The sequence below is a fragment of the Durio zibethinus genome, chromosome 23 (genome assembly GCF_047325235.1).
Source record: "Durio zibethinus cultivar Kanyao isolate XHJ-2024 chromosome 23, ASM4732523v1, whole genome shotgun sequence".
NCBI classification, from domain to species: Eukaryota; Viridiplantae; Streptophyta; class Magnoliopsida; order Malvales; family Malvaceae; genus Durio; species Durio zibethinus.
In genome coordinates this window covers 2,691,534-2,711,300 of record NC_143184.1, presented here as the reverse complement: position 1 = coordinate 2,711,300, position 19,767 = coordinate 2,691,534, and the positions used below count along the sequence as shown (strand labels likewise).

At 34.3% G+C, this 19,767-nt stretch overlaps 2 protein-coding genes, 1 non-coding gene and 2 pseudogenes across 15 annotated transcripts; 3 read left to right on the top strand and 2 right to left on the bottom strand.

Moving 5' to 3' along the window:
- Positions 1 to 4,166: 4,166 nt before the first annotated feature.
- On the top strand, positions 4,167 to 9,593 carry LOC111313968 (serine/arginine-rich splicing factor RS31-like). Of its 12 annotated transcripts, none has more exons than XR_016332401.1 (11): positions 4,167 to 4,347; positions 4,433 to 4,580; positions 5,938 to 6,050; positions 6,160 to 6,389; positions 6,466 to 6,717; positions 6,875 to 7,114; positions 7,271 to 7,529; positions 7,652 to 8,021; positions 8,152 to 8,402; positions 8,509 to 8,616; positions 9,239 to 9,593. XR_016332401.1 is itself a non-coding variant. In XM_022914888.2 (6 exons), the coding sequence occupies exons 2-6, from the start codon at positions 4,475 to 4,477 to the stop codon at positions 6,897 to 6,899; spliced, it is 726 nt and encodes a 241-aa protein (XP_022770623.2). In that variant the 5' UTR covers positions 4,167 to 4,327; positions 4,433 to 4,474; the 3' UTR covers positions 6,900 to 7,170. The 12 variants fall into 12 exon arrangements, 2 of the variants coding, with proteins under 2 accessions (XP_022770623.2, XP_022770624.2); XR_016332400.1 differs by having other exon boundaries at positions 8,129 to 8,402; XR_016332397.1 differs by having other exon boundaries at positions 7,652 to 8,402; positions 9,239 to 9,371; positions 9,500 to 9,593.
- On the bottom strand, positions 7,606 to 8,088 carry LOC111313969 (calcium-binding protein KIC pseudogene; annotated as a pseudogene).
- A 1,340-nt stretch (positions 9,594 to 10,933) lies between the features above and the next one.
- On the bottom strand, positions 10,934 to 14,835 carry LOC111313345 (serine/threonine-protein kinase WNK8-like). The gene is made up of 7 exons (XM_022914009.2): positions 13,647 to 14,835; positions 13,409 to 13,446; positions 13,090 to 13,317; positions 12,784 to 13,004; positions 12,553 to 12,710; positions 12,026 to 12,428; positions 10,934 to 11,943 (listed from the first exon to the last, which is right to left on the bottom strand). Exons 1-7 carry the CDS (start codon positions 13,752 to 13,754, stop codon positions 11,108 to 11,110), a joined length of 1,992 nt encoding a protein of 663 aa, XP_022769744.2. The 5' UTR covers positions 13,755 to 14,835; the 3' UTR covers positions 10,934 to 11,107.
- Positions 14,836 to 14,969: 134 nt separating this feature from the next.
- Positions 14,970 to 15,043, top strand: TRNAV-AAC (transfer RNA valine (anticodon AAC)). Its single transcript has one exon. It is a non-coding gene; the product is annotated as a tRNA-Val (tRNA).
- LOC111313967 (bifunctional fucokinase/GDP-fucose pyrophosphorylase-like) lies at positions 14,985 to 19,761 on the top strand (annotated as a pseudogene). Its single transcript, XR_016332501.1, has 6 exons — positions 14,985 to 15,872; positions 16,231 to 16,595; positions 16,786 to 16,912; positions 17,032 to 18,045; positions 18,267 to 19,000; positions 19,158 to 19,761. The product of XR_016332501.1 is annotated as a bifunctional fucokinase/GDP-fucose pyrophosphorylase-like (transcript).
- Positions 19,762 to 19,767: the final 6 nt, after the last annotated feature.

The window sequence follows — 19,767 nt, the reverse complement described above, 5'->3', positions numbered from 1 at the left end:
GTTTATTTATTATTTAAATCCTCACTTATAAAATATATTTTTCATAAGAGTGTTTTAAATTAAACTTTTTGAACCGTTGATTTTGATGTTTAAAGACTAAAATATATATTTTTTATTTAATTTTTATAATAAAATATAGAGCACAAAAGAATTAAAAGTTTTTGAATGGGATTCGAAAGTACTAATCTATTTTTCATTATTTTGATATGAAATGTTTGCTTTGAATTAATTTGTTTGCTCCCATTATTACAAGAAAACAAATTAATGGGGCCTAAATCAATTATAGCATTTGGTTGGCAGGCAAATTAAAAAAAAAAAAAAAAGGTTGGGAAATACAGTAAATAAAAATATTTTTAACCTCACATTGCAACTTTTCAGCAATTAAATTTGTATTGCATGCTTGAAAGTTTTTCTTCTTTCACTTTTTCATTGTTTCCCAAATTTTAGCGGTAAAAATTTTTGAAACTACTATGATGAAACTAGGTTTACATATTAATTACCCAAAAAAATCGTATAAAGTCCATTGGTGACATAACAGAATAGCTGGTATAGCTTGTTAAAAGAGAGTTTAATTTTCCTACTGCAAAAGCAATGTCTGTATGGAAAGTTGGGAACCAAAATTCCAGGAAACTTCCTTGTTTCACCTGCCACCCAAATCCATGCTAGTGATCTCATCATTTCAGCCTCCGAATCATTTGACAATAGCATGGTTTTGGTCAATGGGAATCGATGGCTTATCAATACACTTCATTTATTTATCTAATTTACTCAATTAACAATGCTTTGATATAACATTGTTCTTTGTGCTCTGTCCATCTTTTTCTGCAAGTTGGAGCCTCTCCTCTGTTTTTCTTCATTTTTCCCATCCTTTTTCTCTGTTAAGATTTGAAAAGTTAAGGTGAGTCCAAATTTGCTAGTACTACTAATATTTAGATTTATTCATGGCTTAATGGAAAAGCAGTCCAAATTTGTTAATAATGGTGCTTTACAGAACTTTGTGAAAACGATTACTTTGTTTTCTACTGTCAAAATATCACGAGAAAATAATTGGGTTTTACTTCTTGCTGCTACTAGCCCGTAAGAAATGCATGTATTATCAACGCATAAGTGATAAAAAAAATCTGATTTTTGCTTTATTATTTAAGTTTAAATTTATTAAGATTATGATAAAATAAATTTTTTTATAAATTTATTAAATTTAATGTAAATAAATTTATTTAAATCGTTCCAATAAAAATATATATCGGATAAAATCTAAAAATCATTTTTCGTTAAATAAAAAAATATATATATCTATGTATTAACATTATATTTTCCATATGAAACGGTTGAAATAAGAAATATCACCTTTTTCGATCATGAACTATATACTTACACATGTAAAAATTGACAAATAGGAATCCAAGGCAAACGCTTTTTTGTTTTTAATATTAAAATGAAAGAAGATTTTTTTTTTATTTTAAAAAAATTTTAGGTATTACATTGAACAAGCAACTGTCTATTTTCCGACATGTGTCGTATGGCAAGATTAATAATTCAAACATTTGATAAGTTTTCCAGCAAGAGTCCACTCACAACTTAAATAAAATAAAAAAATAAAAAAGACGAGGTTTTCATTTTTCACGCATGCACGAGTATAACATTAGATAATTTATATATATATATATCTATATATTTTATATAAAAATTATATATTATAATTTATATCGATATAAAAATATAAAATATTTTTTATTTTATTAAATTTATATAATTTTTTTAAAAATTTTAAATTATATTATTTTTATATTTTATTTATTTTTTTATCGTATTATTATATTATATTTTAAATTATCAAATTTATATCTATCAATTGATTATATTTAAATGAACAAATTTTTTTTATATAATCTTAGGAAGCATGAAATTTAGGGTAATATTTTTTATTAGAAATTACCAAAATTTAAATCTTAATCAATAAAATTAAGAATTTAACATTTTACTAAATATTATTTGAAAATAAATGAAATTAATTTTTTATTTGAAGTATAAAAGGGCACTTTTGTCAGCGCAAGTAATTCGACACCAGGTGAGTCGCGGATTTTTTTTTGTTTTCCTAATAGATCATGTTTGACAAAATCACTATAATGTACTTCTTCGTGACTTCAGGTTTCATTATCCGTACCTAAAAAATCAAAGACTTTAATTTTAAATTTATTGAAAGTTATTAGTTAAATAATTATATAAATTAATTTAGCTAAATTTCGACTTCTTGTATTATTAACAATTACATAAAGTTATTTTTATTGTTGTCCTGTAAGCGGTATAGTACTCAAAATCTATTGTTGGAATTGTCTCATTCATAACAAGTCAAATATTTTTATAGGAGTATTGGAGGTTAGGGTTTAGGTTATTTTATGATCTTGTTTGGTATTTTTTATACAATTGTTATGATAATATAATTATTGAAGTGATTTTATTATCGGTGATTTGAAATTATTTTATTTAGTTAATAATTATTAATTTTTTAAAATTAAAAATTATTGTATTTTGTATTATTAAAAATTAAAAAATATATATTTAAAAGTATGAAAATAATCATATATATTATAATAGTTACACAAAATATTAATTTTAATATTATTTATTTATTAGTACTATTTTTTTATTTTATAATAAAATATAATTAATTTATTATATTGATAAATATATTTATTAATAGGTAAATTAAATTTTATAATATAAATTATGTAAAAGAATATTTGGATTAGAAAATAAATATAATCTATTAAATTCATAATAAAAAATTATATATAATATTAAAAAACAAAAAAATACAAATTATTTTAAACTTGTTATAATGAGTATTGATTTAAAAATGTAAAAAATTATAATATAAAATAATTACATCTTTAAGATGAAATAAAAATTTAATTTACATATTAAATGAATAATATTAAATATTATTAATTTTACGTATAATTTTATATCAATAACAAAAGTTTCTCATTTTTTTATATAAGAATTAAATTATACCTCAAAGTAATAATATGATCACTATTAGTAATACAAGATCACCAAATGTTTATTAAATACAATAATTTAATTATCATGATAAATTATTGTGATTTTTAAAGTGATTACCCTATATCAAGCACCGGTTAATATAAATATAATCTTCAAATATTTTCCTTTCTCTTCAACTAATTTTACAAATTTATTCGACAAAAAAAACCAATATTGCAAATTTACATGAAATCCACTCATTCACGTTGTTGTTGGTTTTTTTTCAAACGCTTTTTTAAATGAACTAAACGGGAATTTAATATTATGGTAAAACAAAGAAAAAACCCAGGAAGATAAAAAGCAATATTCGATTCATCAACAACTCTCGATATTTATGATAATATTTCATGAACATTCCAAATGTAGCCATTTTAAAGCATATTAAAAAAGAACATCTAGGTTCCAAATTAAAAAATTATAAAAATCTTAAATGTGACAAAAAATTATTATTCTATCGTGGCATGCATCAATTAATCCAAAGTTGATGATTTTTTTAATTAATTGTTCCAGTAAAGAGTATTACTAAATTTATTGTTAAGAATTTTGGTGAATGAAAAGAATTGAACATATTTAAAAGTATTAATAATATTAAGTTTGATTTTTTAGATTACAATTGAGATTTAATTTCAAAACTTCTAATATTAAAGCATATTAATTAACTGACAATTCATTGGTATAATACTATTTACATTAATGATTAGTGTTAAACAATATTATTGGCGTTCATTTTTCAAGATTATTTTTTAGATTTGTCTAACAAAAAAATTTAAATCCTCCTTGAGTTAAAAAAAAAAAAGAAAAGAAAAGAGGAGAAATGGTTTGGTCCATTTTGTTCAGCGTCGCTTCTCAGCTTTGGGCCCAATGATCCACATTCAGATGGGCCAAGTCTGATTCCGTATTGAGAAGAGGCTATTTCTTTGTCGGGCCGAAACAACCCATTTTGGCCCGCCCTGAGTTTACTTATCAAGCTACGCTCTTTACATTCCAACGAATATTGTGTTACGCTGGATGGAGTAATAATCAAACGGCCAAAATAGACCAAGCCAGCGTTGACTCTTTGACTCTTTTAGGGCTTTCTTTGAGACTAGTATAAGTAGAATTTACGCCCTTGTTAGTTATTTACTTCATCTTAACTTTCAATATCCTATTTTCCAAACACGCTTCCTCCCTCTTCTAGGGTTTTAGATTGAGGTTTAATCGCAACTTCGCAAGGCACTTTCCTTACTTTTTTCTTGAAACATCTTGTCTCGTCTGTTTGGTTCCCAAGCAAACGAAGGAAAACGTAATTAAACGTTGTCCATTGTATGTTAATACTAGTGAATTCTTTTTGTTTTTTGTTTGTTCTAGGGTTTTATAATTTTCTTTTCTGTTTTTTGCTTTGATTTAGGTTTCAGTTGGGGACAAAGGTGCTAACACTTTTGGGGGGCAAATGAGGCCTGTTTTCGTTGGGAACTTCGAGTACGAAACTCGGCAGTCAGAGCTGGAACGGTTATTTTCAAAGTACGGGAGGATCGAACGAGTTGACATGAAATCTGGTAAAATATCTATTCCAATGACTTAAAAACAATGAATGTGTCCTGTTTGGACTATAGTTCAGTGCTATTAGCTAATTGGTATTGCTTTTATGTTATATTATATCGGGCCCTGACTGACTTGAAGCCTTTCTGAATCAAACGGATTTTATTATTTTGGTGGGGTGCACGGTCCCTTTTACATTTTTTTTGATAGTTGGTTGAGTGTGGTACATATATCCTTTCCTTATTTTAATTGATAAAGAGGATTTAATTTCATTGTTTTTGAAACCGTTCTGGAATCTGGATCATTTGGAAATGCTGGTGTCTCATCAATTCTTTTTCCGATTTAACTCCAATGGAGTTTCTCTTATAACTAATACACTGGTGTAGTTACGCTTTTGGATTTCTTCTCCCTTCAGGTGGCTAACATATCATTAATCTTTTTTCTTTTGTTCATTTGTAAATGAGAACAGCTCATTTGCTAGTTTTGTGCTTTGCCTTTTTGCCTGCCAGCTGAGCATCTTGTTAACCCGTCTCATATCGTTTCGTTAATAATGTCTTAACTGTGAGTATAATGAGGAGGATGTTAGGACTGATTTTTCAGTAGTAGTCCTGCCTATATCCTGGCTCGAGGATGCATGTGGCACTGATTTTTGAATGAATGGAAATTGTTAAATGGGCCGTTACCTTGTTTTGGAATTGGATGTCAGATATGCAGCATCTGCTGGGGTCTGTATATCTGATTACACAATCCAGGAAGAAATTAAAATGGGACCCGCAGGTTTTCAGTTTTTCTGGAGAAAACCTCCATATTAAGTGTTTGTTTTGACGCAGGAACTTCTACTAAGGGAAAATGAGCTTCTATCTGGGCTCGCCAACTTTGTGCAAAAAACTTCTATTGCAATGGAAATATTCCTGCCTGCCTGCTCTCCTGCCACTCACAGATGGCATCATCCTGCATTTTCTTCAATCGATTATGTTACTCACCCTCCTCAATGGCTGGTGTGGACTTTTCAAATTATCATGTCATGCCACTACCACCGATTATAGAGGATCACTGAATTCTGTCATGCCATGCCTTCCTTCCATTTCTGAACTGCTGTCTGAATGGCGAAGCATGCTTTGCAATGTCTCAGACCTGAAAACTTGGCTTTTAACCTTTAACATGCCACTATCTTGATTTAGTTCATCATGCAACGCTTCTACATCCTTATGTGCATCAGCCCTTCCTTCACATATATGCAGGTGTCGTATATTTTTCTTAGTTCTTGCAGGGAAAAGAAATCCTGTGATTTGGCTGATCTACCACTAGTTGTGTGGGTATAACACCAATGGTACAAACTGTCATTTCTTCCTCTGATATGAGTTTATATTGCAGGGTTTGCTTTTGTTTATTTTGAGGATGAACGTGATGGTGAAGATGCTATTCGTGGACTTGATAATATCCCCTTTGGTTATGACCGGCGGCGACTGTCCGTGGAGTGGGCTAAGGTGTGTTTTTGTTCTTTCTGAGTTACTCATTTCTAGAGTTGCTGGTTTTGGGTTTTAATGGGTATGGAAGCAATAATTTCTGATTTTAAGATGTATAATTTATTGTCAGGGTGAACGTGGTCGGCATCGTGATAGTTCTAGGTCAATAACTAATCAGAGGCCCACCAAAACCTTGTTTGTTATCAACTTTGATCCAATTCGAACAAGGGAACGAGATATACTACGGCACTTTGAGCCATATGGGAAGGTTCTTCATGTTCGCATTAGGCGAAACTTTGCATTTGTGCAGTTTGCAACACAAGAGGATGCTACCAAAGCCCTCGAGGCTACACAAAGGAGGTAGAAATATACTCTTTTTTATTGATTTCATGGTAAGATGGTATTGCTTCTAAGGTATTATGTTGTGCCTTTGCAGCAAATTACTGGACAGAGTTGTGTCTGTTGAATATGCTTTAAGGGATGATGATGAGAGGGATGACCGATATGGTAGACGTGGTGAGAGTCCATATGGGAGGTCCCCAAGTCCTGCATATCGAAGGCGACCAAGTCCTGATTATGGTAGGGCTCACAGTCCTGTTTATGATCGCTATAATGGTCCTGCTTATGACAGGCGCAAGAGTCCTGAGTATGGGAGGCACTGGAGTCCAGAGTATGGCAGATACCGAAGGTAGTGATTAAAGCCATTCATTGTTGGTTGCTGGTTTTTTTTTTTTTTTTTAATCTCTGTTTTTCAAGTTTGTTTTGCGAGCCTATTATGGCATGTTTCAAATTATTTATTTATTTTCCGTAAATAATTACATCCTTATTGTTCATTGAATTTGCAGCCGATCACCTGCTCGAAGGTCATAAATGGCTGTCAGATTAATGGGGAAAAATTGTTCAACACATGGGTCCTTAAGTATTTTGTGGCTCTCTGCGTCTCCTAGAATGATGAATTAGCATTTTCCTTCTCTTTCCTGTTGTACTTAAAGTCTATAAGTTGGGAGATTGTTAAAGTTAAACTACAATTAACACTCGGTTGTAATTTTCAGTCTTAGTTGGGGTTTTAGCGGCTGATCATTTTGGTACGCACTGGAGAACCTTTTATTCGTGTTAATATAGATTGCTGTTTCGATAAAAATGTGATGTTTGCACGATTTTCTTCCCCTTTAATATCTTCTATTGCAATTTAGTTGATATATGATTTTCTTTCATGACTTTAAACTATTTTCAAATATCAGGATAGAGAAATCATCGTAGAGGAAGGGAACCGAGGAAGGGAACCATGGAAGGTTACCCTTTTATTTGAATTTATGAAACGCATGGTTGTCTATCAGAGATCATTTCATTTGACCAGGCTGGACAACTTTTTGGTCTATTTTGTAGACGCCGAAGAGTCACAAAATAGCTAATGCTAAAAAACAGGGCTTTTAGGAGACCTGCCTGCAAATTTGAATTCCGTATTCAGTCTGATGTTTTTCAGCTGCAAGTTAATATGTGGTAAGAAGTTTGGCTTTTTCTTTACCCAATACCCACTAATAACTCAGCGTGCATGTTCCCTACCCAGATCATCAACTGGATCATAAGTCATAATCATTTTAATTAATAATAAAACCTTGCAGTACAATATGATAAATGTAATGCGCCAAATACAAATACAGTTAAAAAAAAAAAATCAAGACGAGGATTTGCTTAGTTCCTGATCAATCGCCTTCTGAAGCCAGGTCTCAGCATCCTCCATCATTCCAGGACTAAGTCTCACCATCAGGATGCAGAACTCAGTCTGGTTAAGTGCCCCATCTCCATCAAGATCACCTTCTCTAACCATCCCTTCTGCTTCCTCTTTGCTCATCCCTTCCGTCCCTAGAAGTGCTGAATTTCTCCTCAGACTCTCAGGCGTTATCAACCCTTTTTCCTGGTCGGCTAGAAGCCGAAACCCTCCACATAATTCAGACACAAAAGCTTCCACGTCGAGTTTTTCGGCCATCACAGGTAACAAATCCTCGTACTCGCATCTTGTTGTTGTCGTAGTTCTTCCGTTAATTCCCTTGTTTTCCATGAGAACCTTTTTTTCTCCTCGAGTGGTCTAACAAAAACAGAAAAAACAATATTGAGGGACAAGGATTGCGCACTGTGGACTTTGCACCAATGGAGCGGGTTATATAAGAACTAGCGAAGCCTTTACGAGCATGCAAAGTTTCATCACTTTCTCTAGCTTTCACACCATTCGATGGGATGATGTGACACCAGAATCCATTTTGCCCAAAAGGAGTGTAATAATCAAGTCTCTAAGATCATCTTCTATTAAAATGGACGGTTCGATTCATTATGATGTGAAGATTTTATTTTTTCTATTTTATGGTGGTGTAAAGTGTAAGTATAACCGCTTTATATTTATTCCTAATTGGTATTACTATATATATTGTTTTTTTTTTTGGATGGGTTTATATTATTTATTTTTATTTTCTCAATCTAACAGTTTCTAGGAAGGTGCAGATGTAGGAGCGATAAGGGATTCGGTGGATAGACGTAATCCTTTTGGCAGAAGGGAATTGCTTAAATTGTCCGGTGCTGGCTTTCTATGAAGGTTCCTATTCCCTATCTCCCTCTTAAATTAGACATAGACTTCGTTTCTTTCAATGTGTTGTCAGCTCTATTGTCCATGATATCTGCCGTCCAATTTTTCACTTCTTCGTAACGAAACAAGAAGATTTCTACACCTCGCCCAATCCTAGCTTTCTTTACTTTTAAAAAACATTATTTTTTATTATAATATTATAATTATTTAATCATAATAAAAAACTATATAAAAATTTAATATTTATAAATATGAATTTTATATAAAATTTGATAAATCTCATCTAATTTTAAAATATGATTGATAAATTATAATATAATAATTAAAAATAATATATATTTTTTAGACATACAGCGTCGAACTACCATGTGTTATTGTCCTCGCTGTTATGCTCATTCCTTGGTGTTTCTCTTCTTATTGAATCCCTGATGGTTCTTGGCTCTTCCTGCTAATAAAATTACAGTTGTATTTCTTTTGGTTCCCCTCAATTGTTTTTTTTTTTTTTGGGTATTTTGTTTTTTTAATCTTCATGCCGTTTAAGAAAAGATATACTAGTACTTTCTACGTATTTTTGTATTCATTAAAATAGGCTTTCGTTGTATGTCACTAAGATTTGTAATATATTTGATAGGAATTGTCGTCAATGTCGCCCTCATCACACATCGATTATGTGATTGCCGTTTGGAAAGAAATTTTTTTAATGAAACACGGGGCCCAACCCCAAGGATCATTCTCCATTAATACAAAGACATTAAAGTGGGAAGGTAAAAAAAGCCGAAGGAAGTTTCTTATTTCTTTTCTCCGGTTTCTCGAATCTTGGCAAAGCCCAGTGTAGTTGGCATGTCAAGGCAATTATAAAATGGGTTCATACCTTATAAATATACGTTTATAGGTGCGTGATGAGTCCGTCTCCTGGGACATGCCTCCCCTTGTACTGCAGACATCAAAGCTTTTTTAAGGTATATTATTTCCATTTTTTTTGGTGAGAGTTGTTCCCATGATTTTGTGGCAGTTAATCATCTAAAATGTTAATTAAATTGATTTTAGTTTTACCCATTTTAAAAAGCAACAAAGCACCTTGGCAATCTTAAATTTCTGCAATTTTGCCTTCCATTAACTTCTCTATTTCCTCTTAAACTTTTATATACCTCGAACCCAATCACACTCCACAATCAGAGCAGTAAACATTTCACACTCCACAATCAGAGCGGTAAATATTGGTTATAGCATGGAGACCGGTCATAATCACACTGCACAATCAGAGCAGTAAACATTAAACATTTCACACTCCACAATCAGAGCAGTAAACATTGGTTATGGTATGGACCGGTCATTACTTGACAGTCCTTAGGATCATCAATAACGTTTTGCACATGGCATCCTCTGTGTCTAAGGTTCGCATCAACCATAAAAAAGATCCGATAGTGTGAATACCTTATATATAAATTGATACAAATTGAAGGTAATGTGGATATCTTATAACAACTGACATGGAATTTATGATCTTTTATTAAGATGATGAGATCATTCCTATTTTATTAAAGATCTATCATCCTTCATATATTAAAAGGTGATTTGAATACTTATATTTTAAGATAAATTTTAATATACAGTTGATGTGATGTTCATGATTTTTTTAAAAAATTATGATATTTTTTTTCATTTCAACGAGAATTTATTATTTTTTGTGATACATCGTTAGTATACCAAAACTAATTTTGATACAAAATGTCAGAATTCATATTAATTTATGAAGTATTGTCCGCTTTGATTCTGTTATATCTTATAGTTTTATCTCACAAAAAAATATTTTTCAAGTTGTAAGCGATTTAATCACTTATATACGAAAATCAATTTTAATATACTACTGATGTAAAATTCATGACTCCTATCATAACACCTTCCCTAACTCATTGGTTAACATTGAAAATCAAGCGGTTTCATAACTTTTGGAATTCAGATTGAGAAACACTACCAAGCAAGTTTACATGAATACTGATTATGATCATTGAAGAGATTATCAATTCAACTTACAAAAAAAAAAAAAAAAGACCAAAATGAAGAAATAATAAAAAATCATAAGTAAAATTTACCCGAAAATCTTTAGAAACATTATTGTCGTGACTAAATAATATTTCCACATTTTTTTCTATAGTATAGCCTTGGCCCTATCATGCAGTCCGCCATTGAAGAACATGCTGCTCGCTTTTTTTTTTTTTTTTTTTTTGGTACAATGGAGGGTCAAAATCCCATACGATTAACTAGAAACAACACTGGGGTGACAAACCCATGGCATCTCAACAAGCAAAATAACTTGTTGCTATAATTATCACTAAATAAACATAAATTTTGATCAAGAAGGATCACGACTGTCAAAAAAGAGCCGCATCCAATGCAAGAGGTTTAAGTTGATGACATCACAATTCTTAAAGGGGGAAAAACGACAAGATAAACAACAATGAAAACAGAATAGTAAGAAGAAAATTGTTCATGTTCCTTATCACTGAACAGCCAACTTTTTCTTTGCCATCCATCTCTTTTTAATAGCCTCCAATGCTTCCTCTCTCATCCTGGAAAGCTCTTGAAACCAATGTTGATACTGTGCCTCAACTGCATCAAGCTCCAATTTTAGTTCAACATCTAGATCTTTGTCCACTGTATACTGGGATGAGCAGCTACTTGGCAAGCTCATAACTAAATCGGTGAAAGAGAACCCTGAAGTCTTCAAAAATTCATTAACTGGTATGCACTCTTCTGTACTGCTATCATTTCTTCTTGAGTTGCATTCATCATAACAAGTATCCTGAAGGTCTTGCTCAGATATATATCCACCTAAATCTTTACAGATTCCTTTTATTTTTGAGTCAGCAGCCTCAGACGACTTAGCATTCTTAGTAGAAATCTCCTCAACCAGTATATCGGAAATGACTGATGCTTGTGACTCTTGATCTTCTAAAGAAGAAAGATACTCATTATTGAAACCATCTCGGGCTTGTATGACACCTTCTTGGAGGCTTGTATTTAGTGCAGAGACACTTTCTTTCGCAACCACCGCTGTAGGATCACTAGCTGGAAATGCATCCGGCGGGCAGGGTATTGAGGTTTTGCAGCTTCCAAAAACTGAAAACTCACCACATGGACCTGCAGTTCCACTCAATGGATAATCAGAGGAGGGCTTCCAACCAGGTAGAAGTTTCATTATCAAGTAATCGATAAACTCAGCTATGAAGGCAACATCATGGTCTGTTAAGTCTAGTTGTTCAACCATCTCAGCAGCAACTGAGAGTGCCGTATCGCTATCAAGGTAAAAGAGAAAATGTATGTTTCTGACTCTACCTGCGAAATAGCAGTTAACTTCTGTGTTATTATACTTTGATCAGGAATCAGCTCAATGTTTGAAGGTACTCCAAGCACTTACCGCAAGAATCAGCAATTCGCAAGGTCAATGAAACTGAGTTATCATCATCCTTTTTCCCTCTCAACCTGAATTCATTGTTCTTATGCATCCTCTGGAACTCCAAAACAGGACACTGAGGACTCTCACTATTGCTTCCAGTGCATGTGCTTATAGAAAGCTGCTTATAGTCAGTATCTATGTCCATGGAAGAAGGCCCTGACGCAGGTACGTGTATTGCTTTTGAACTTGGGTTGGGTAGTTGCAGGGGAAGTCGGATTGGTTCCTTTGGGTTCTCTACTTTAAGAAATGGATCCTCCAAGAGCTCCTTAGCTGACGCTCTCTCAGATGCTGGTACCAGACATTTCTCAATGAATTCCTTTATTTGTGGATCAACCACCTTACCCAGGGAAGCAGGTTTAATGCCCTGAATGAAATTCACCGAGATAAAAAAACAGAAGTTCACAAAAATTCAAAAACCAAGTCCAAAATAAATAAAAAAAAATTCCCTGTTCATAATGTGATAACAAGCAGTTGCATGATGTACTTACAGATATAACTTTCTTATAGATCTGTGCTGGATTTTTGCATTCGTTATATGGATACTCGAAAGTAACCATCTCTAACATACACATTCCAAAAGAGTATACATCTATCAGTTCATTATATTCCTCCTCATAGAGCTCTGGAGCCATAAATTCAGGGGTACCTGATATAAAAGGAAAATTAAAGATTAACTTGGTTAAATCTACTGCAGCATTTTGACAATAACTATCTCTTACCAATAACACTCCGAGCAGTTGGCTGCTGCATGACAATTGCCAAGCCAAGGTCACCAATTTTAATTTCTCCATTATTCCCATTAACAAAAATATTATCACACTTTAAATCCCTATGAATAATAGGGGGGGCACGACTGTGAAGATACACTAGGCCTCGAAGAATCTGCCTTGCCCAGTTCTTTATGGCCTTCATATCAACGTTTCTATGCTTCTTTCGATATCTAATAACAAAAAGATATAAAATTACTTCATACAGAACAGGATTGAACAGAAAGAACAAAAAGAAAACAATCAACAAGTGCATACATCCTTAAACTCCCAGACGTGAATAGCTCAGTGATCATGTTAACAGTTTTCTTCTTGTCATCCACCCATGAATTGTACAACTTGATGATGTTTTCATTTTTCAATGATCTCAAGAGATGAACTTCAGAATACAGTTTTTCCAAATCTTCTGGCGACCGCAAGACATCATCGATCCTTACTTGGTTCCAGGCAACTTCTATTCCATCAACTTCATCAAATGCCCTATAACTGCAACATTGCAAACAAAAGCCTTAGGGTAAACAATCCTTAAAACAGTATCCAAGTTGTTCCTAAGACCATAGAAGATTAGGAACCATACACTGTCTTAAATGCACCCTTGCCCAAGACTTCATCTGACTGTAATATAAAAAGAAAAAAAATTAAATAAACATTAACATTTCTTAAAAACATTCCACTACTAACTTCTGGCGATAGCTTCCAAATCTTTGTCTTAAATGTCAAACATTTTACATAAAAAAAAATTCAACTTTATCTTTTTTAAACTATTGCATTTGTGAATAAAATAATATTGGAATAACGTAAAAATAGATCCATACCCGAATGTAACGACCCGTAGGATCTCTTTCTACGAAATCGGGTTCTGCTTTAGAAGTATAAAACATTCCATCATTCGCTGGCATTACCAATTCTAACCCAGAATTCATTCCTGATAAGAACCAAATAGCTACCGAAAAGAAAAGGAAAAAATTGTATTTCTTTTTTTTTTCAAAATTTTAAATTTTTTCACTTTTTTTTCTTAGAAGGGGTGTGCAGAGGGTGAAGAGAGATTGGTACTAAACAATCAAAGCAATGGCCGTTAAAAGGACCAGGATGTGAAGGAAACGACGGCGTTCTTGTTGTTGCTGATGCTGCTCAGAGAAGGCTTCGGAGGCAATGGAGAAAGAATCGAATGCCGACCGCGAACGGAATCGGCATTCGAGCACGGCAACAGCGACGTGGTTTCGAGGCAATGAACCGTGTTTACAATTCATAACCCCAAATGCCTTATCTCGCAACCCCCTCATTTCTTTACACCAAACCCAGCTTCTCCAATAGCATTTTGTTTCTCAAAAACAAATTCTCTTTCAGAAAACAAAAAAAAAAACAAACAAAAAGATAGGAAGAGTGCGATTGGGGATTTCTTTTTTCTTTTCAAACGGATATGGAAGGAAGAAAAAAAAAAAAGTAAAGAAACGGTGATTGTGGCTAAAATGGGGGAAAAGGAAAAGCGGTTGAGACATGAGAGACAGCTGTTGGCGTGGATAAAGATATTATGGAAATCCGAAAGACAAGCTTTGAACAAGCACTTGTACGGATTGAATTCAAGGAAAGCTTATACTAACGTTTAGACTTTTTCTTATCGTGTATTTGTGTGGTACAACGTTAGCGCTTCCTCGATTTCTCAATTATATTTTTTTGGGAGTTGTTTTTTTATTATTATTAAATTCTGCGACTGACAGCATGATGTTTCATGGCGCCGCCTGCTCTGATTTGTTTTTTTAATTTAGTCTTCGTAGGTAACTAGCTAACTGCCCGCCCGTTTGCAACGGCCTGGATTTTGTCTTGCCTTAAACCGCACTGTTTTAAGCTGTCTATTTCAAGCGCTCGTGGGCCGGTGGCTATCAGTTTGGCTGTCACTATGAGATCCTGTTTTTTAGAATCCATGAGGAATCAACTCTCTTTGATCCAAATTCCTTAAAAAATAATAATAATAATAATTTTCTTATTAGCTTCTGCATTTTTATATAATATGAGTAAGCTCTACTTGGTCTTTTTTTGTTAAAATTATATTATATATAATAAAAGATATTATGCTGTATAAATAATTTTGAGTATACTATAAATATTAGATTAGATTAGATTTTCATTGACACAAACACGGTGTCGTGGTGTAGTTGGTTATCACGTCAGTCTAACACACTGAAGGTCTCCGGTTCGAGTCCGGGCGACGCCAACGTTACTTTTTCTGTTCACCTTAACTTCCCCTTTTTCCATTTTGTTTGTCAAGGCAATCAAAAATTAGATCTGACAGCAGAGGAAGGAAGGAGCATGGTGGACCAGAAAGCCACCCGATCTTTACCCCAACCTCCCACTCTTCTTCTTGTCTTTAATAAAAACAAGACAGTTATGGTTAGTCCAGTTAATCTTTATTCGTTCCACGTTCACATCACTTCTTCCACTCTTTCAATCTCTTGGAACACTCTAATTCCCCCCGATATCTAATGGAACCAAACCCGGATACAGTATTCTTGAGAACCAAAAGGAAAGCCGACTTAACCGCCATCCTCCGAAAATCATGGTACCATTTAAGGTTGTCGGTGCGCCATCCCACTAGGGTTCCAACATGGGACGCCATTCGTGCTAACAGCAGCTAGCCCCGAACAAGCCCAATTGTATGACTGGCAACTCAAACGGGCCAAGCGAATGGGTCGAATCGCTTCTTCCACTGTCACTCTCGCCGTGCCCGACCCGCAAGGTCAACGGATCGGATCTGGAGCTGCCACACTTAATGCAATTTACGCCCTCCCTCAACATTACGAGAAAGTTATTCCATTTGAAAATGGAGGGAGTTGTGGAGATAGTGCGGTTAGTTTGATGGGTAAAAAGCATATTTTATTGCTTCACGCTGGTGGGGATTCTAAAAGGGTTCCATGGGCGAATCCAATGGGGGTTCTCGCCGCTTCCTTACTTGGCTAATTATGACCCTGATGGTCCCGTCCCGTTGCTTTTCGATCATATTCTTGCAATTGCTTCTTGTGCCCGACAAGCTCTTAAAACTGAAGGTGAATTTCAGAGAAAATTTCAAATACTATGAAATTCTGGAAAATCCTCACTGTTAGTCTCTGCTTTTAATTGTTGGTTTTACTGGTTCTTTTCAGTTAAACTTTACACTTGCTAAAAGGTAAAAGTTGAGCAAACAAGTTGGTTGCTCTTTCAAAGTATGCCTTTTTTTCTTTTTTTTTTTTTATCTCCGGAAATAAATAAGTGTTCCTTTGGGTACAAAAGTAAACAACAGTTTTGAGAAATGTAAGATTTTAGATTGCAAAACGCATTAAAAAACACCTTTTTTTTTTTAAGTAGTAATCCTTTCTTTACAAATTTTGTGTTTATATACCATTTTTTTGGTTTTATCTTGGACAGGTGGAATATTTACTATGACAGGAGATGTTCTCCCATGTTTTGATGCCTCCACTTTGATTCTTCCACCCGACGCATCTAGCATTATCTCTGTGCCTATAACTCTTGATATAGCTGCTAACCATGGTGTCATTGTGACATCTAAAAATGAGATCCTTGAGGAAAGTTACACAGTCAGTTTAGTTGAAAACCTCCTTCAGAAACCTAGTGTAGAGGAGCTTGTTAAGAATGAAGCAATACTAGATGATGGTCGAGCATTGCTTGACACTGGAATAATAGCTGTTAGAGGCAATGCATGGGTGGAGCTTGTCAAGCTTGCTTGTTCTTGCCAACCATTGATTTCAGAGCTTCTGAATAGCAAAAGGGAGGCAAGCTACTAATTCTTATATTGGTACCTAATTTTGTGGTAAATATTGAATGTATTGAATTATGAAAACTTCTATATCCTTTGATAAAGAAAACAATATTTATTCAATTTTATATGTAGCATTAGAAAGTCTTAAACTTCATGTAATTCTAACAGTTTCAAGCTTTTAACACATCCTTGTACTTATGCAGATGAGTTTGTATGAAGATCTTGTGGCAGCTTGGGTACCTACAAAACATGACTGGTTACGACATTGCCCCTTGGGTGAAGCATTGGTTAGCAAATTGGGAAAACAAAGGATGCTCAGCTATTGTGCCTGTATGTTAAACAATAAACTTTGTTTTAAAGCATCAAAACCATGCTATATAGTTATCATTTTGTTAATATTTATGTGGTTTGGTTTATTCTTGTTATTCCTTATCATTTTTCCACTACAGATGATTGGTTGTTTCTACATTTTGGAACTTCAAGCGAAGTTTTGGATCATCTTAGTACAGCTGATTCAGCACTTTTAGGTCGAAGACACCTATGTTCCATACCAGCAACCACCATGTCAGATATTGCAGCATCTGCTGTTGTTCTTTCTTGCAAAATTGCAGATGGTGTCTCAATTGGTGAAGATTCTCTAATATATGACTCAAACATTTCAAGTGGAATACAGATTGGTTCCCAGTCTATAGTTGTTGGTATCAATGTTCCAGAGGCCAGTGATAGGAAGATAGATAATTCAGTTAAGTTCATGCTTCCTGATCGTCATTGTCTTCGGGAGGTTCCCTTGGTAGGATGTACTGAAAGAGTAATCGTATTTTGTGGCATCCATGATAACCCAAAATATCCACTTGCTAAGTATGGGACATTTTGTGGGAAACCCTGGGAGAAGGTCATGTATGATTTAGGTGTTCAGGAAAACGACCTGTGGAGCTCAACTGGCAGTCAGGAAAAGTGCTTGTGGAATGCAAAATTATTTCCCATTCGTTCTTACTTTGAGATGCTTAGTGTTGGAATGTGGTTGATGGGCTTGAGTGATGTAAAAAACCAATACTTTCTTCCCTTGTGGAGAAACTCACAGCGTGTCAGTTTGGAGGAGTTGCATAGATCAATTGACTTCTCAAAAATATGCATTGGCTCCAGTAATCATCAAGCAGATCTTGCAGCTGGAATTGCTAAGGCTTGCATTAACTATGGCATGCTTGGGCGCAACTTATGTCAGTTATGTGAAGAAATTTTACAAAAAGAGATTGACGGAGTCAAAATATGCAAGGACTTCCTAGCCCTTTGTCCCAAACTTATTGAACAAAGTTCAAAGATTCTTCCCAAAAGCCGGGCATATCAGGTGCAAGTTGATCTTCTTCGAGCATGTGGAGAGGAAATGAAAGCATGTGAGTTAGAGCACAAAGTTTGGGCTGCAGTTGCTGATGAAACTGCATCAGCAGTTAGATATGATTTTAGAGGTCTAATCAAGTGCATTTGCCTTAGATATTATTTGGGAAATGTTTTTAAATAACTAAAGTTGTTAAATACGACTCTAAACCATCACTCAAATCTTTGTAAATTTGCTTCTGTATTTCTCAATTTTCTTTTTCTGTTGAGATGCTTGCTTTATTTCTGAATTTCACATCTAATTCCATTGATCTTTCACCTTGGTTTAGTAATTGTTTTCTCCCCCCTTTAGAAGATCTCATGGACTCCTCTGCCAGCAAGTCTGCTTCAGCCTGTGAGAACAATAATCATGATTGCTCCATGGATCAATCTTTTTGTTCAAGAATAGTAAAAGTTGAGTTACCAGTTCCAGTAGATTTCGTTGGTGGCTGGAACGATACTCCTCCATGGAGCTTAGAGCGTGCTGGCTGTGTTCTGAATATGGCAGTGAGCTTGGAAGGTTCTCTTCCAATTGGCACTACTGTAGAGACAAAAAAGTCAAGCAGAGTGTAAATTAGTGATCATTCTGGAAATGAGTTACATATTGAAGAGCTTCCTTCGATCACTCCTCCCTTTGATGGCAATGATCCTTTTAGGCTTGTCAAATCTGCACTTCTGGTGACTGGAACTATTCATGAAAACATTCTAGTATCTAATGGCTTGCGAATACAGACATGGGCTAATGTACCTTGTGGCAGTGGCCTGGGAACTTCGAGTATCTTAGCCGCTGCTGTTGTGAAAGGACTTATCCAGATTATCAATGGTGATGATAGCAATGAAAATGTTGCCAGACTTGTTTTGATACTCGAGCAGCTCATGGGAACTGGTGGTGGTTGGCAGGATCAGATAGGAGGTTTGTATCCTGGGATTAAATTTACTGCAAGCTACCCTGGAATACTATTGCGAGTCCAAGTCTTCCCACTTGTGGCATCTCCTCAATTGATTTCAGAATTGCAGCAGCGGTTGCTTGTGGTGTTTACAGGTCAAGTAAGTAATTAAGCCTTCCTTGCAGTTTTATTTTGCCTTCATATATTCTTGCATCTTCAAACCTGATGATCATTTTATCATTTATGTTCTAATTACTACTTATGACTTAATTTCTGATAGATTTTAACTTAAATGTTATTCTATCATTATCGCGAAGGTTCGACTTGCACATCAGGTCCTACAAAAGGTATTCCTTTGGTACCTTAGACGAGAGAACCTTCTTATATCCAGTATCAAGCGACTTGCTGAATTAGCTAAGATCGGGAGGGAAGCTTTAATGAACTGTGATGTAGATAAGCTAGGGGAGATAATGTTGGAGGCTTGGAGGTTGCATCAAGAACTTGATCCTTACTGCAGCAGTGAATATGTTGATGAACTTTTGCATTCGCTGATCGCTTCTGCTCTGGCTACAAGCTTGTGGGAGCTGGTGGTGGGGGCTTTGCATTGTTACTTGCCAAAGATGCCACATGCGCCAGAGAATTGAGAAGAATGTTAGAGAAAAACCCAGAATTTGATTCAGCAATCTACAATGGGAGCCTCTACTAATTATATTCTACACTCTAGAGATGTTATATTATAAATAGAAACTTGTCATTCTTTACCACAATCCATAGCTAGTTTTTTTTAAGTTTTAGATGATCTACTTCTTTGTCGCATTATAAATATTATTATTGTACAATATTTATAAAAGGATTGCTAGAAGATGAATTGCTTCATTGAGCATTCAAAATGTAAGGTTAATAAAAGCATTATTTGTGTCATATATA

What these genes read in the sequence shown, in the direction of transcription:
- LOC111313345 (XM_022914009.2), bottom strand. Translation starts at nt 13,754, where the DNA reads ATGAATTCTGGGTTAGAATTGGTAATGCCAGCGAATGATGGAATGTTT. An exon ending in AAGGGTGCATTTAAGACAGT is followed by an intron (nt 13,318 to 13,408) that starts GTATGGTTCCTA and finishes GCAATGTTGCAG; the next exon opens with TTATAGGGCATTTGATGAAG. An exon ending in ACGTCTGGGAGTTTAAGGAT is followed by an intron (nt 13,005 to 13,089) that starts GTATGCACTTGT and finishes TTTTGTTATTAG; the next exon opens with ATATCGAAAGAAGCATAGAA.
- LOC111313968 (XM_022914888.2), top strand. Translation starts at nt 4,475, where the DNA reads ATGAGGCCTGTTTTCGTTGGGAACTTCGAGTACGAAACTCGGCAGTCA. An exon ending in TGTCCGTGGAGTGGGCTAAG is followed by an intron (nt 6,051 to 6,159) that starts GTGTGTTTTTGT and finishes ATTTATTGTCAG; the next exon opens with GGTGAACGTGGTCGGCATCG. An exon ending in GAGTATGGCAGATACCGAAG is followed by an intron (nt 6,718 to 6,874) that starts GTAGTGATTAAA and finishes TTGAATTTGCAG; the next exon opens with CCGATCACCTGCTCGAAGGT.